The sequence below is a fragment of the Petromyzon marinus genome, chromosome 74, assembly GCF_048934315.1.
Source record: "Petromyzon marinus isolate PM22_M1 ecotype Great Lakes invasive population chromosome 74, UKy_Petmar_22M1.pri1.0, whole genome shotgun sequence".
NCBI classification, from domain to species: domain Eukaryota; kingdom Metazoa; phylum Chordata; class Hyperoartia; order Petromyzontiformes; family Petromyzontidae; genus Petromyzon; species Petromyzon marinus.
In genome coordinates, this window is record NC_133740.1 from 8,291,956 (window position 1) to 8,304,863 (window position 12,908).

The 12,908-nt window shown below is 52.3% G+C and overlaps 1 protein-coding gene across 1 annotated transcript in view; it reads left to right on the forward strand.

The window, feature by feature from the left end:
- Positions 1–2,717: 2,717 nt before the first annotated feature.
- The window catches only part of LOC116958227 (transmembrane protease serine 3-like), a 34,232-nt gene continuing 24,041 nt past the window's right edge, over positions 2,718–12,908 (forward strand). The window contains exons 1-4 of the mRNA XM_076056070.1: positions 2,718–2,949; positions 4,164–4,289; positions 9,513–9,665; positions 10,479–10,614. Coding sequence (XP_075912185.1) covers positions 2,763–2,949; positions 4,164–4,289; positions 9,513–9,665; positions 10,479–10,614 — 602 coding nt within the window. The 5' untranslated portion in view covers positions 2,718–2,762. The remainder of the gene's footprint in view (positions 2,950–4,163; positions 4,290–9,512; positions 9,666–10,478; positions 10,615–12,908) is intronic.

A 12,908-nucleotide genomic window follows, 5' to 3' on the forward strand; every position in this document is an offset into this window, starting at 1 on the left:
ATGATGATCTGTTGATCATCAGTACGCACGTGTTATGATGATCTGTTGATCATCTGCACGCACGTGTTATGATGATCTGTTGATCATCTGCACGCACGTGTTATGATGATCTGTTGATCATCTGCACGCACGTGTTATGATGATCTGTTGATCATCTGCACGCACGTGTTATGATGATCTGTTGATCATCAGTACGCACGTGTTATGATGATCTGTTGATCATCAGTACGCACGTGTTATGATGATCTGTTGATCATCAGTACGCACGTGTTATGATGATCTGTTGATCATCTGCACGCACGTGTTATGATGATCTGTTGATCATCGGTACGCACGTGTTATGATGATCTGTTGATCATCTGCACGCACGTGTTATGATGATCTGTTGATCATCTGCACGCACGTGTTATGATGATCTGTTGATCATCAATACGCACGTGTTATGATGATCTGTTGATCATCAGTACGCACGTGTTATGATGATCTGTTGATCATCAGTACGCACGTGTTATGATGATCTGTTGATCATCAGTACGCACGTGTTATGATGATCTGTTGATCATCTGCACGCACGTGTTATGATGATCTGTTGATCATCGGTACGCACGTGTTATGATGATCTGTTGATCATCTGCACGCACGTGTTATGATGATCTGTTGATCATCTGCACGCACGTGTTAATGTGCGTTGATGATCTGCAGATCGCTACCCACTCAAAAAAAGGAGTTGGAGACGCCACTGCTGAACCTGGAGGGTTCAGGGAGGGTGGGGGGTGGGAGTGTGTGGGGGGGGGAGTGTGTGGGGGTGTGGGGGGGGAGTGGGGGGGTGGGGGGAGGGACCTTTCACCATCGACCCCGCACAAAAAAACACAAAGCCCCTTCCCTGGGCATTTTGTGCTCCCCCCCCTCCCACCCCCTCGGCTCCACCCCCCTCCCACCCCCTCGGCTCCACCCCCCTCCCACCCCCTCGGCTCCACCCGTGCTTGAAAGGAGCAGTTGTGAAGAGGGTGGAGACGTTTCCACATCTGGGCAACGCGCTCGTGACCAGCTTACGGCATGACCGGTCGAGCGATCATCGGTATGCGTGTGTGCGCGCAAGCGACCCCGTCTATCACTCGACGCGAAGCTGCGTCTTTGGCGCGGTTATGTTACAATCCCTCGTCTGTGATCTGCTGAACGTGGAGCCCTCTGCAAGGAACACGTGCGTCGGTTTGAGACGTTCAGACTGGCCTGCCTGCCTGCCTGCCGTCCTGCTTTTAACCAGACTCATCCGGCAGGCAAGGCTGCGTTGGTCACGTAGCTCGTAATGCCCAGCCACCGCATGCCGAAACAGCTTTTGTTCGGACGGATCGAGGGGGCTAAGCGGGCGCGGCACGGGCTAGAGAAGAGATGGAGTGATGTGGTACAGGAGGACGTGGAGCTGAGTGGACTTGCCGATGACTGGTACCAGCGGTGTCAAGATCGGCCTCTGTGGAGGAGGCTCGTGAAAGACGCTACTGGGCAGTTTGAGGCAGTCGCCCTCCAACAACAACAATGGAGGGCGGAGGAGCGACGCTCACAACAACGAGTGGAGCGCCGGGCTGCTAAAGCACAGCGAGTTTGCACAGTAGAGGCACAGGTGGTGCATCAGCCAGTCATCTCAGTCAGTCGACCCGTGGCACCTGCTGGGTCTGTCCCGTGACCTCCTGCCAGCGGGCGTTCAACACTTCACTTGGCCTCAACGTGCACCTAGCCTGGCACAAGCGTCGTGGTGACGTCACCGCCACTTAGTGGCGAATGGCGGTTGTTGTTGTGTGCACGTGTGTGTGTCACCGTGTGTGTGTCACCGTGTGTGTGTCACTGTGTGTGTGTGTGCACGTGTGTGTGTGTCACTGTGTGTGTGCACGTGTACGTGTCACCGTGTGTGTGTCACTGTGTGTGTCACTGTGTGTGGGCACGTGTGTGTGTCACTGTGTGTGTCACTGTGTGTGTGCACGTGTGTGTCACTGTGTGTGTGTCACTGTGTGTCACTGTGTGTGTGTCACTGTGTGTGTGTGCACGTGTGTGTGTCACTGTGTGTCACTGTGTGTGTCACTGTGTGTGCACGTGTGTGTGTGTCACTGTGTGTGTGTCACTGTGTGTGTGTCACTGTGTGTCACTGTGTGTGTGTCACTTTGTGTCACTGTGTGTGTGTCACTGTGTGTCACTGTGTGTGTGTCACTGTGTGTGTGTGCGGGAGCTTTGGTGTAGTGGTTAGCGCTACGAACCCGGCGACCCGAGTTCGATTCCCGCTCACGGCCACCAACATCGGTGACGATTATCTAAGGGGTCCGGCCATAAATGACGTCACGCACCTGGGGGGGGGGGGTCAGACATTTGTGACGATGTGTGACGTGGGGAGGGGGGGGGGGTTTGAGAAATGTGACGTCACATCAAAATGCGCAACTTTATAAATAAATATAGACAACACGTTCTACTAAATAAAATAGACTTTTTAGTAAATGTTTTCTTCCTACAACATCAGAGTGCAGCGCCACATTAAATACGCAACTACAATGACAATAGTTTAAAGCGATTTTTTAAAAAAATTTGGGGGGGGGGGCAGAGCTTTGTGACGTCATATTTGAGGGGGGGGGTCATAAATTGTCCAAAATCGCGTGACGTCATTTATGGACGGCCCCTTAAGGCTATACGGGGGATCTTAGTCTTTTTCTCTAGGGTTCTAACCTCTCCCCCTTCCCCCTTCCTCCCGACCCCCTTACAAGGGGTACCCCTACCCAGCCATGCAACCCACACCCGTGCAACCGGGAGGGGGGTACCCCCCCCAGCCTGGCTACCCGGGCTACCCCACCCAGCCGGGCTACCCCACCCAGCCGGGGTACCCCACCCAGCCGGGGTTCCCCCCCCCGTACAGCGGGGATCAACCCCCAGCCTACAGCATCCCCAGACAGCCTCCACAGCACGTGCCCGGTGAGTAGTGGGGGGGGTCTGTGTGGGTGGGTGGGTGAGTTGGTGGGTGGGTGAGTTGGTGGGTGGGTGAGTTGGTGGGTGAGTGTGTGTGTAGGCGGGTGGGTGGGTGAGTTGGTGGGTGGGTGGATGAGTGTGTGTGTAGGCGGGTGGGTGGGTGAGTTGGTGGGTGGGTGGATGAGTGTGTGTGTGTGAGTGGGTGAGTTGGTGGGTGAGTTGGTGGGTGAGTGGGTGGGTGGGTGAGTGGGTGGGTGGGTGAGTTGGTGGGTAAGTTGGTGGGTGAGTTGGTGGGTGAGTTGGTGGGTGGGTGGGTGAGTTGGTGGGTGAGTTGGTGGGTGAGTTGGTGGGTGAGTGGGTGGGTGGGTTGGTGGGTGAGTTGGTGGGTTGGTGGGTGAGTTGGTGGGTTGGTGGGTGAGTTGGTGGGTGAGTGGGTGGGTTGGTGGGTGAGTGGGTGGGTTGGTGGGTGAGTTGGTGAGTTGGTGGGTGAGTTGGTGGGTGAGTTGGTGGGTGAGTGTGTGTGTAGGCGGGTGGGTGGGTGGGTGAGTGTGTGGGTGGGTGTGTGGGTGAGTGTGTGAGTTGGTGGGTGAGTGTGTTGGTGGGTGGGTGAGTTGGTGGGTGGGTGTGTGGGTGGGTGGGTGGGTGTGTAGGCGGGTGGGTAGGCAGGTGGGTGAGTGGGTGGGTGGGTGGGTGAGTTGGTGGGTGAGTGTGTGGGTGAGTTGGTGGGTGAGTTGTGTGGGTGGGTGCGTAGGTGGGTGTGTGTGTGGGTGGGTGGGTAGGCGGGTGGGTGAGTGGGTGGGTGGGTGAGTTGGTGGGTGGGTGTGTAGGCGGGTGGGTAGGTGGGTGTGTGGGTGGGTGGGTGAGTGGGTGGGTGGGTGAGTGAGTCTGCGGGTGGGTGTATGTGTAGGTGAGTGTTTGTGTCGGTGGTCGAGTATATGGGTGGGTGAATGTGTGGTTGAGCGAGTGCGTGGGTGGGTCATTGCATATGTGGGTGAGCGTGTGGGCGAGCATGTGGGCGAGCGTGTGGGCGAGCGTGTGGGCGAGCGTGTGGGCGAGCGTGTGGGTAGCGCCACGAACCCGGCGACCCGAGTTCGATTCCCCACCGACCGCGGTGCCGGGCCTTCGTTGGTGCTCGCTCGCCAAGGGGCACTTGCCACGACGGTCTCCTAAGGCTACCTGGGGGTGGGGTGGGGTGGGGTGGCACCTTTGTCATTGTTCAGTGCCTGCCGCGCCGGGAGGATCGAAGATGTCGAGCGGCTGCCTGCGGACCTCCCTGTGCCGCTGCCTCACCGTCGTGGTGGTGGTGCTAGTCCTGGCGGCCGTGGGCATCGCCGCGTGGCGCATCCGTGAGACGCCGCACCGCACCCGCACCGCGCCGCACCCACACCGCACTGCACCCACACCGCACCCACACTCCACCACACCGCACCCACACCGTACCCACAATGCACCGCACCACACCCACACTGCACCGCACCACACCGTACCCACAATGCACCGCACCCACAATGCACTACACCGCACCCACACCGCACTGCACCACACTGCACCCACACTGCACCACACCGCACCCACACCGCACCGCACCGCACCGTGGTGCCGTCCCACGACGATTGACACAGATTCTGCTGCTGCTGCTGCTTGCTATGCCGGTCATCCTGCTGCACCTAGCCTGGCACAGCAGTGAACCCGTGGCACCTGCTGGGTCTGTCCCGTGACTTCCTCCTCCTGCACCTAGCCTGGCACAGCAGTCAACCCATGGCACCTGCTGGGTCTGTCCCGTGACTTCCTCCTCCTGCACCTAGCCTGGCACAGCAGTCAACCCATGGCACCTGCTGGGTCTGTCCCGTGACCTCCTCCTGCACCTAGCCTGGCACAGCAGTCAACCCGTGGCACCTGAAGGGTCTGTCCCGTGACCTCCTCCTGCACCTAGCCTGGCACAGCAGTCAACGTCTCTCTCTCTCTTGTCCACCAGTGAACAACGTCTCTCTCTCTTGTCCACCAGTGAACAACGTCTCTCTCTCTCTCTTGTCCACCAGTGAACAACGTCTCTCTCTCTCTCTCTTGTCCACCAGTGAACAACGTCTCTCTCTATCTCTCTTGTCCACCAGTGAACAACGTCTCTCTCTCTTGTCCACCAGTGAACAACGTCTCTCTCTCTCTTGTCCACCAGTGAACAACGTCTCTATCTTGTCCACCAGTGAACAACGTCTCTATCTCTCTCTTGTCCACCAGTGAACAACGTCTCTATCTCTCTTGTCCACCAGTGAACAACGTCTCTCTCTCTCTTGTCCACCAGTGAACCACGTCTCTCTCTCTCTCTTGTCCACCAGTGAACAACGTCTCTCGCTCTCTCTTGTCCACCAGTGAACAACGTCTCTCTCTCTCTTGTCCACCAGTGAACAACGTCTCTCTCTATCTCTCTTGTCCACCAGTGAACAACGTCTCTCTCTCTCTTGTTCACCAGTGAACAACGTCTCTCTCTTGTCCACCAGTGAACCACGTCTCTCTCTCTCTCTTGTCCACCAGTAAACAACGTCTCTCTCTCTCTCTTGTCCACCAGTGAACAACGTCTCTCTCTCTCTTGTCCACCAGTGAACCACGTCTCTCTCTCTCTTGTCCACCAGTGTACAACGTCTCTCTCTTGTCCACCAGTGAACAACGTCTCCCTCTTTCTCTCTTGTCCACCAGTGAACCACGTCTCTCTCTCTTGTCCACCAGTGAACAACGTCTCTCTCTCTCTCTCTCGTCCACCAGTGAACAACGTCTCTCTCTCTTGTCCACCAGTGAACAAAGTCTCTCTCTCTTGTCCACCAGTGAACCACGTCTCTCTCTCTCTCGTCCACCAGTGAACAACGTCTCTCTCTCTTGTCCACCAGTGAACAACGTCTCTCTCTCTCTCTCGTCCACCAGTGAACAACGTCTCTCTCTCTCTCTTGTCCACCAGTGAACAACGTCTCTCGCTCTTGTCCACCAGTGAACAATGTCTCTCTCTCTTGTCCACCAGTGAACAACGTCTCTATCTTGTCCACCAGTGAACAACGTCTCTCTCTCTCTTGTCCACCAGTGAACAACGTCTCTAGCTCTCTCTTGTCCACCAGTCAACAACGTCTCTCTCTCTTGTCGACCAGTGAACAACGTCTCTCTCTCTCTTGTCCACCAGTGAACAACGTCTCTCTCTATCTCTCTTGTCCACCAGTGAACAACGTCTCTCTCTCTTGTCCACCAGTGAACAACGTCTCTCTCTCTCTTGTCCACCAGTGAACAACGTCTCTATCTTGTCCACCAGTGAACAACGTCTCTATCTCTCTCTTGTCCACCAGTGAACAACGTCTCTATCTCTCTTGTCCACCAGTGAACAACGTCTCTCTCTCTCTTGTCCACCAGTGAACCACGTCTCTCTCTCTCTCTTGTCCACCAGTGAACAACGTCTCTCTCTATCTCTCTCTCTTGTCCACCAGTGAACAACGTCTCTCTCTCTCTCTCTTGTCCACCAGTGAACAACGTCTCTCTCTGTCTTGTCCACCAGTGAACAATGTCTCTCTCTCGTCCACCAGTGAACACCGTCTCTCTCTTGTCCACCAGTGAACAAAGTCTCTCTCTCTCTCTCTTGTCCACCAGTGAACAACGTCTCTATCTCTCTCTTGTCCACCAGTCAACAACGTCTCTCTCTCTTGTCGACCAGTGAACAACGTCTCTCTCTCTCTCTTGTCCACCAGTGAACAACGTCTCTCTCTCTCTTGTCCACCAGTGAACAACGTCTCTCTCTCTCTTGTCCACCAGTGAACAACGTCTCTCTCTCTCTCTTGTCCACCAGTGAACAACGTCTCTCTCTCTCTCTCTCTTGTCGACCAGTGAACAACGTCTCTATCTCTCTCTTGTCCACCAGTCAACAACGTCTCTCTCTCTCTTGTCGACCAGTGAACAACGTCTCTCTCTCTTGTCCACCAGTGAACAACGTCTCTCTCTCTCTTGTCCACCAGTGAACAACGTCTCTCTCTCTCTCTTGTCCACCAGTGAACAACGTCTCTCTCTCTCTTGTCCACCAGTGAACAACGTCTCTCTCTCTCTTGTCCACCAGTGAACCACGTCTCTCTCTCTCTTGTCCACCAGTAAACGTCTATCTCTCTTGTCCACCAGTGAACAACGTCTCTCTTGTCCACCAGTGAACAACGTCTCTCTCTCTTGTCCACCAGTGAATGTCTCTCTCTCTCTTGTCGATCAGTGAACCACGTCTCTCTCTCTTGTCCACCAGTGAACGTCTCTCTCTTGTCCACCAGTGAACAACGTCTCTCTCTCTCTCTTGTCCACCAGTGAACGTCTCTCTCTCTCTCTTGTCCACCAGTGAACAACGTCTCTCTCTCTTGTCCACCAGTGAACAACGTCTCTCTCTCTCTCTTGTCCACCAGTGAACAACGTCTCTCTCTCTTGTCCACCAGTGAACAACGTCTCTCTCTCTTGTGCACCAGTGAACCACGTCTCTCTCTCTTGTCCACCCGTGAACGTCTCTATCTCTCTTGTCCACCAGTGAACAACGTCTCTCTCTCTCTTGTCCACCAGTGAACAACGTCTCTCTCTCTTGTCCACCAGTGAACGTCTCTCTCTCTCTTGTCCACCATTGAACCACGTCTCTCTCTCTTGTCCACCAGTGAACAACGTCTCTCTATCTCTCTCTCTTGTCCACCAGTGAACGTCTCTCTCTCTTGTCCACCAGTGAACCACGTCTCTCTCTATTTCTCTTTGAACGTCTCTCTCTTGTCCACCAGTGAACAACGTCTCTCTCTCTCTCTTGTCCACCAGTGAACAACGTCTCTCTCTTGTCCACCAGTGAACAACGTCTCTCTCTCTCTATCTCTCTTGTCCACCAGTGAACAACGTCTCTCTCTCTTGTCCACCAGTGAACAACGTCTCTCTCTCTCTCTTGTCCACCAGTGAACAACGTCTCTCTCTCTTGTCCACGAGTGAACAACGTCTCTCTCTCTCGCTTGTCCACCAGTGAACAACGTCTCTCTCTCTTGTCCACCAGTGAACAACGTCTCTCTCTCTCTCTCTTGTCCACCAGTGAACCACGTCTCTCTCTCTCTCTTGTCCACCAGTGAACGTCTCTCTCTCTTGTCCACCAGTGAACCACGTCTCTCTCTCTCTTGTCCACCAGTGAACAACGTCTCTCTCTCTTGTCCACCAGTGAACAACGTCTCTCTCTCTCTCTTGTCCACCAGTGAACAACGTCTCTCTCTCTTGTCCACGAGTGAACAACGTCTCTCTCTCTCGCTTGTCCACCAGTGAACAACGTCTCTCTCTCTTGTCCACCAGTGAACAACGTCTCTCTCTCTCTCTCTCTTGTCCACCAGTGAACCACGTCTCTCTCTCTCTTGTCCACCAGTGAACGTCTCTCTCTCTTGTCCACCAGTGAACCACGTCTCTCTCTCTCTTGTCCACCAGTGAACAACGTCTCTCTCTCTTGTCCACCAGTGAACAACGTCTCTCTCTCTCTCTTGTCCACCAGTGAACAACGTCTCTCTCTCTTGTCCACGAGTGAACAACGTCTCTCTCTCTCGCTTGTCCACCAGTGAACAACGTCTCTCTCTCTTGTCCACCAGTGAACAACGTCTCTCTCTCTCTCTCTCTTGTCCACCAGTGAACCACGTCTCTCTCTCTCTTGTCCACCAGTGAACGTCTCTCTCTCTTGTCCACCAGTGAACCACGTCTCTCTCTCTCTTGTCCACCAGTGAACAACGTCTCTCTCTCTTGTCCACCAGTGAACAACGTCTCTCTCTCTCTCTTGTCCACCAGTGAACAATGTCTCTCTCTCTTGTCCACGAGTGAACAACGTCTCTCTCTCTCGCTTGTCCACCAGTGAACAACGTCTCTCTCTCTTGTCCACCAGTGAACAACGTCTCTCTCTCTCTCTCTTGTCCACCAGTGAACCACGTCTCTCTCTCTCTTGTCCACCAGTGAACGTCTCTCTCTCTTGTCCACCAGTGAACCACGTCTCTCTCTCTCTTGTCCACCAGTGAACAACGTCTCTCTCTCTTGTCCACCAGTGAACAACGTCTCTCTCTCTCTCTTGTCCACCAGTGAACAACGTCTCTCTCTCTTGTCCACGAGTGAACAACGTCTCTCTCTCTTGTCCACGAGTGAACAACGTCTCTCTCTCTCGCTTGTCCACCAGTGAACAACGTCTCTCTCTCTTGTCCACCAGTGAACAACGTCTCTCTCTCTCTCTCTCTTGTCCACCAGTGAACCACGTCTCTCTCTCTCTTGTCCACCAGTGAACAACGTCTCTCTCTCTTGTCCACCAGTGAACAACGTCTCTCTCTCTCTTGTCCACCAGTGAACGTCTCTCTCTTGTCCACCAGTGAACCACGTCTTTCTATCTCTCTTGTCCACCAGTGAACAACGTCTCTCTTGTCCACCAGTGAACAACGTCTCTCTCTCTCTTGTCCACCAGTGAACAACGTCTCTCTCTCTCTTGTCCACCAGTGAACAACGTCTCTCTCTTGTCCACCAGTGAACGTCTCTCTCTCTCTTGTCCACCAGTGAACGTCTCTCTCTCTCTTGTCCACCAGTGAACAACATTAAGTCGTTCAGCTCCTCCCCCGGGTCCTCTGGCAGCAGTGGCTCAGCGTCGTCCGTGGGTGACCCCAGCACCTCGTACCCAGCGGCACAGCGCTGCAACGCCAAGGTGGACGCCGCCGGCGGTGGAGACGAGATAGGATGTGGTGAGTGTGGGGGGGGTGAGTGTGGGGGGGGGGTGAGTGTGCGGGGGGGGGAGTGTGGGGGGGGGGGCGGAGACGAGATAGGATGTGGTGAGTGTGGGGGGGGTGAGTGGGGGGGGGTCAGTGTGGGGGGGGTCAGTGTGGGGTGGGGGTGAGTGTGGGGGGGGTGGGGGGGGATGAGTGGGGGGGGTGTGGTGTGCGTGGTGTGGTGTGCGTGGTGTGGTGTGGTTGTGTGTGGTGTGCGTGGTGTGCGTGGTGTGGTGTGCGTGGTGTGGTGTGCGTGGTGTGTGTGGTGTGCGTGGTGTGGTGTGCGTGGTGTGTGTGGTGTGTGTGGTATGGTGTGTGTGGTGTGGTGTGTGTGGTGTGCTGTGCGTGGTGTGTGTGGTGTGTGTGGTGTGGTGTGCGTGGTGTGGTATGGTGTGTGTGCTGTGCGTGGTGTGCGTGGTGTAGTGTGCGTGGTGTGGTGTGCGTGGTGTGTGTGGTGTATGTGTGGTGTGTGTGGTATGGTGTGTGTGGTGTGGTGTGGTATGGTGTGTGTGGTGTGGTGTGTGTGGTGTGTGTGGTATGGTGTGTGTGGTATGGTGTGTGTGGTGTGGTGTGTGTGGTGTGGTATGGTGTGTGTGGTGTGGTGTGTGTGGTGTGGTGTGGTATGGTGTGTGTGGTGTGCTGTGTGTGGTGTGGTGTGTGTGGTGTGCGTGGTGTGTGTGGTGTGCTGTGCGTGGTGTGTGTGGTGTGTGTGGTGTGGTGTGTGTGGTATGGTGCGGTGTGCACGGTGCGGTGTGCTGCGTGTGTGACGCGTTTCCCCGCTGCAAGCAGTGCAGGTAAGTGGACCCAGTGCGCTGCTTCAGGTGTTCAGCGGCAGCGAGGCTCTGTGGAGGACGGTGTGCGCCGACGGCTGGCACAGCTCTCTGGACGCCGTCGCCTGCCGGCAGCTCGGATTCAGCGCCAGCAGGTACGGACGCCGCGGTGGTGGTGGTGGCGGTGGTGGTGACGGTGGTGGTGACGGTGGTGGTGGTGGTGGTGGCAGCGGTGGTGGTGACGGTGGTGGTGACGGTGGTGGTAGCGGTGGTGGTGGTGACGGTGGTGGTGACAGTGGTAGCGGTGGTGGTGACGGTGGTGGTGGTAGCGGTGGTGGTGGTAGCGGTGGTGGTGACGGTGGTGATGACGGTGGTGGTAGCGGTGGTGGTGGTGACGGTGACGGTGGTGACAGTGGTGGTGATGGTGGTGGTAGCGGTAGTGGTGGTGTTAGCAGTGGTGGTGGTAGCGGTAGTGGTGGTGTTAGCGGTGGTGGTGGTAGCGGTAGTGGTGGTGTTAGTGGTGGTGGTGGTGTTAGCTGTGGTGGTGGTGGTGTTAGCGGTGGTGGTGGTGGTGGTGGTGGTAGCGGTAGTGGTGGTGTTAGCGGTAGTGGTGGTGTTAGCGGTGGTGGTGGTAGCGGTGGTGGTGGTGTTAGCTGTGGTAGTGTTAGCAGTGGTGGTGGTGGTAGCGGTGGTGTTAGCGGTGGTGGTGTTAGCGGTTGTGGTGGTGGTGTTAGCGGTGGTGGTGATGGTGTTAGCTGTGGTGGTGGTAACTATTATTTATGATATCCAGGTCGCTTCTAACAAAGAGTTACAAGGCTCGGTGGGGGCCTTCCCTCATGCAAATATAAATATTGTTGTATAGATGTATTGTTGCATAGTTGTATAGTTGTATTGTTGTATAGTTATATTGTTGTATAGTTGTATTGTTGTACAGTTGTATTGTTGTATAGTTGTATTGTTGTACAGTTGTATTGTTGTATAGTTGCATTGTTGTATAGTTGTATAGTTGCATTGCTGTATAGTTATATTGTTGTATAGTCGTATTGTTGTTTTGTTGTATTGTCGTATTGTTGTATTGTTGCATAGTTGTATAGTTGTATTGTTGTATAGTTGTTTTGTCGTATTGTTGCATTGTTGTATTGTTGTATTGTTGTATAGTTGCATTGTTGTATATTTGTATTGTTCTATATATGTATTGTTGTATAGTTGTATTGTTGTATTGTTTAATAGTCGTATAGTCATATTGTTGTATTGTTGTATAGTTGCATTGTTGTATAGTTGCATTGTTGTATTGTTGTATAGTTGCATTGTTGTATAGTTGTATTGTATAGTTGTATTGTTGTATAGTTGTATTGTATAGTTGTATTGTTGTATAGTTGCATTGTTGTATAGTTGCATTGTTGTATTGTTGTATAGTTGCATTGTTGTATAGTTGCATTGCTGTATTGTTGTATTGTATAGTTGTATTGTTGTATTGTTGCATTGTTGTAGAGTTGTATTGTTGTATAGTTATATAGTTGTATTGTTGTATAGTTGTATTGTTGTTTAGTTGGATAGTTGTATTGTTGTAGTGTTGTATTGTTGTCTTGTTGTATTGTTGCATTGTTGTATTGTTGTATATTTGTATTATTGTATATTTGTATTGTTGTATAGTTGTATTGTTTAATAGTCGTATAGTCATATTGTCGTATTGTTGTATAGTTGCATTGTTGTATTGTTGTATAGTTGCATTGTTGTATTGTTGTATAGTTGCATTGTTTAATAGTCGTATAGTCATATTGTCGTATTGTTGTATAGTTGCATTGTTGTATTGTTGTATAGTTGCATTGTTGTATTGTTGTATAGTTGCATTGCTGTATTGTTGTATTGTATAGTTGTATTGTTGTATAGTTGCATTGTTGTATAGTTGTATTGTTGTATAGTTGTATAGTTGTATTGTTGTATAGTTGTATTGTTGTATAGTTGTATTGTTGTATAGTTGTATTGTTGTATAGTTGTTTTGTTGTAGTGTTGTATTATTGCATTGTTGTATTGTTGTATAGTTGTATTGTTGTATAGTTGTATTGTTGTATAGTTGTATTGTTGCATTGTTGTATTGTTGTATAGTTGTATTGTTGTATAGTTGTATTGTTGTATAGTTGTATTGTTGTAGTGTTGCATTGTTGTATAGTTGTATTGTTGTATTGTTGCATTGTTGTATTGTTGTATAGTTGTATAGTTGTATTGTTGTATAGTTGTATTGTTGTATTGTTGTCTTGTTGTATTGTTGCATTGTTGTATAGTTGTATTGTTGTATTGTTGTATAGTTGGAGTCTGTCACAGCTGGAGGGACAGGGGGGGGACGGATCTTTGACTTTGACTTTGATGATGGTGCAAACAAAATCAACTTGAAGCAGCTGATTCTCAAACGTGTCCACCCCCTCGCCCCGCCCCTCCCCCCCTTCCACCC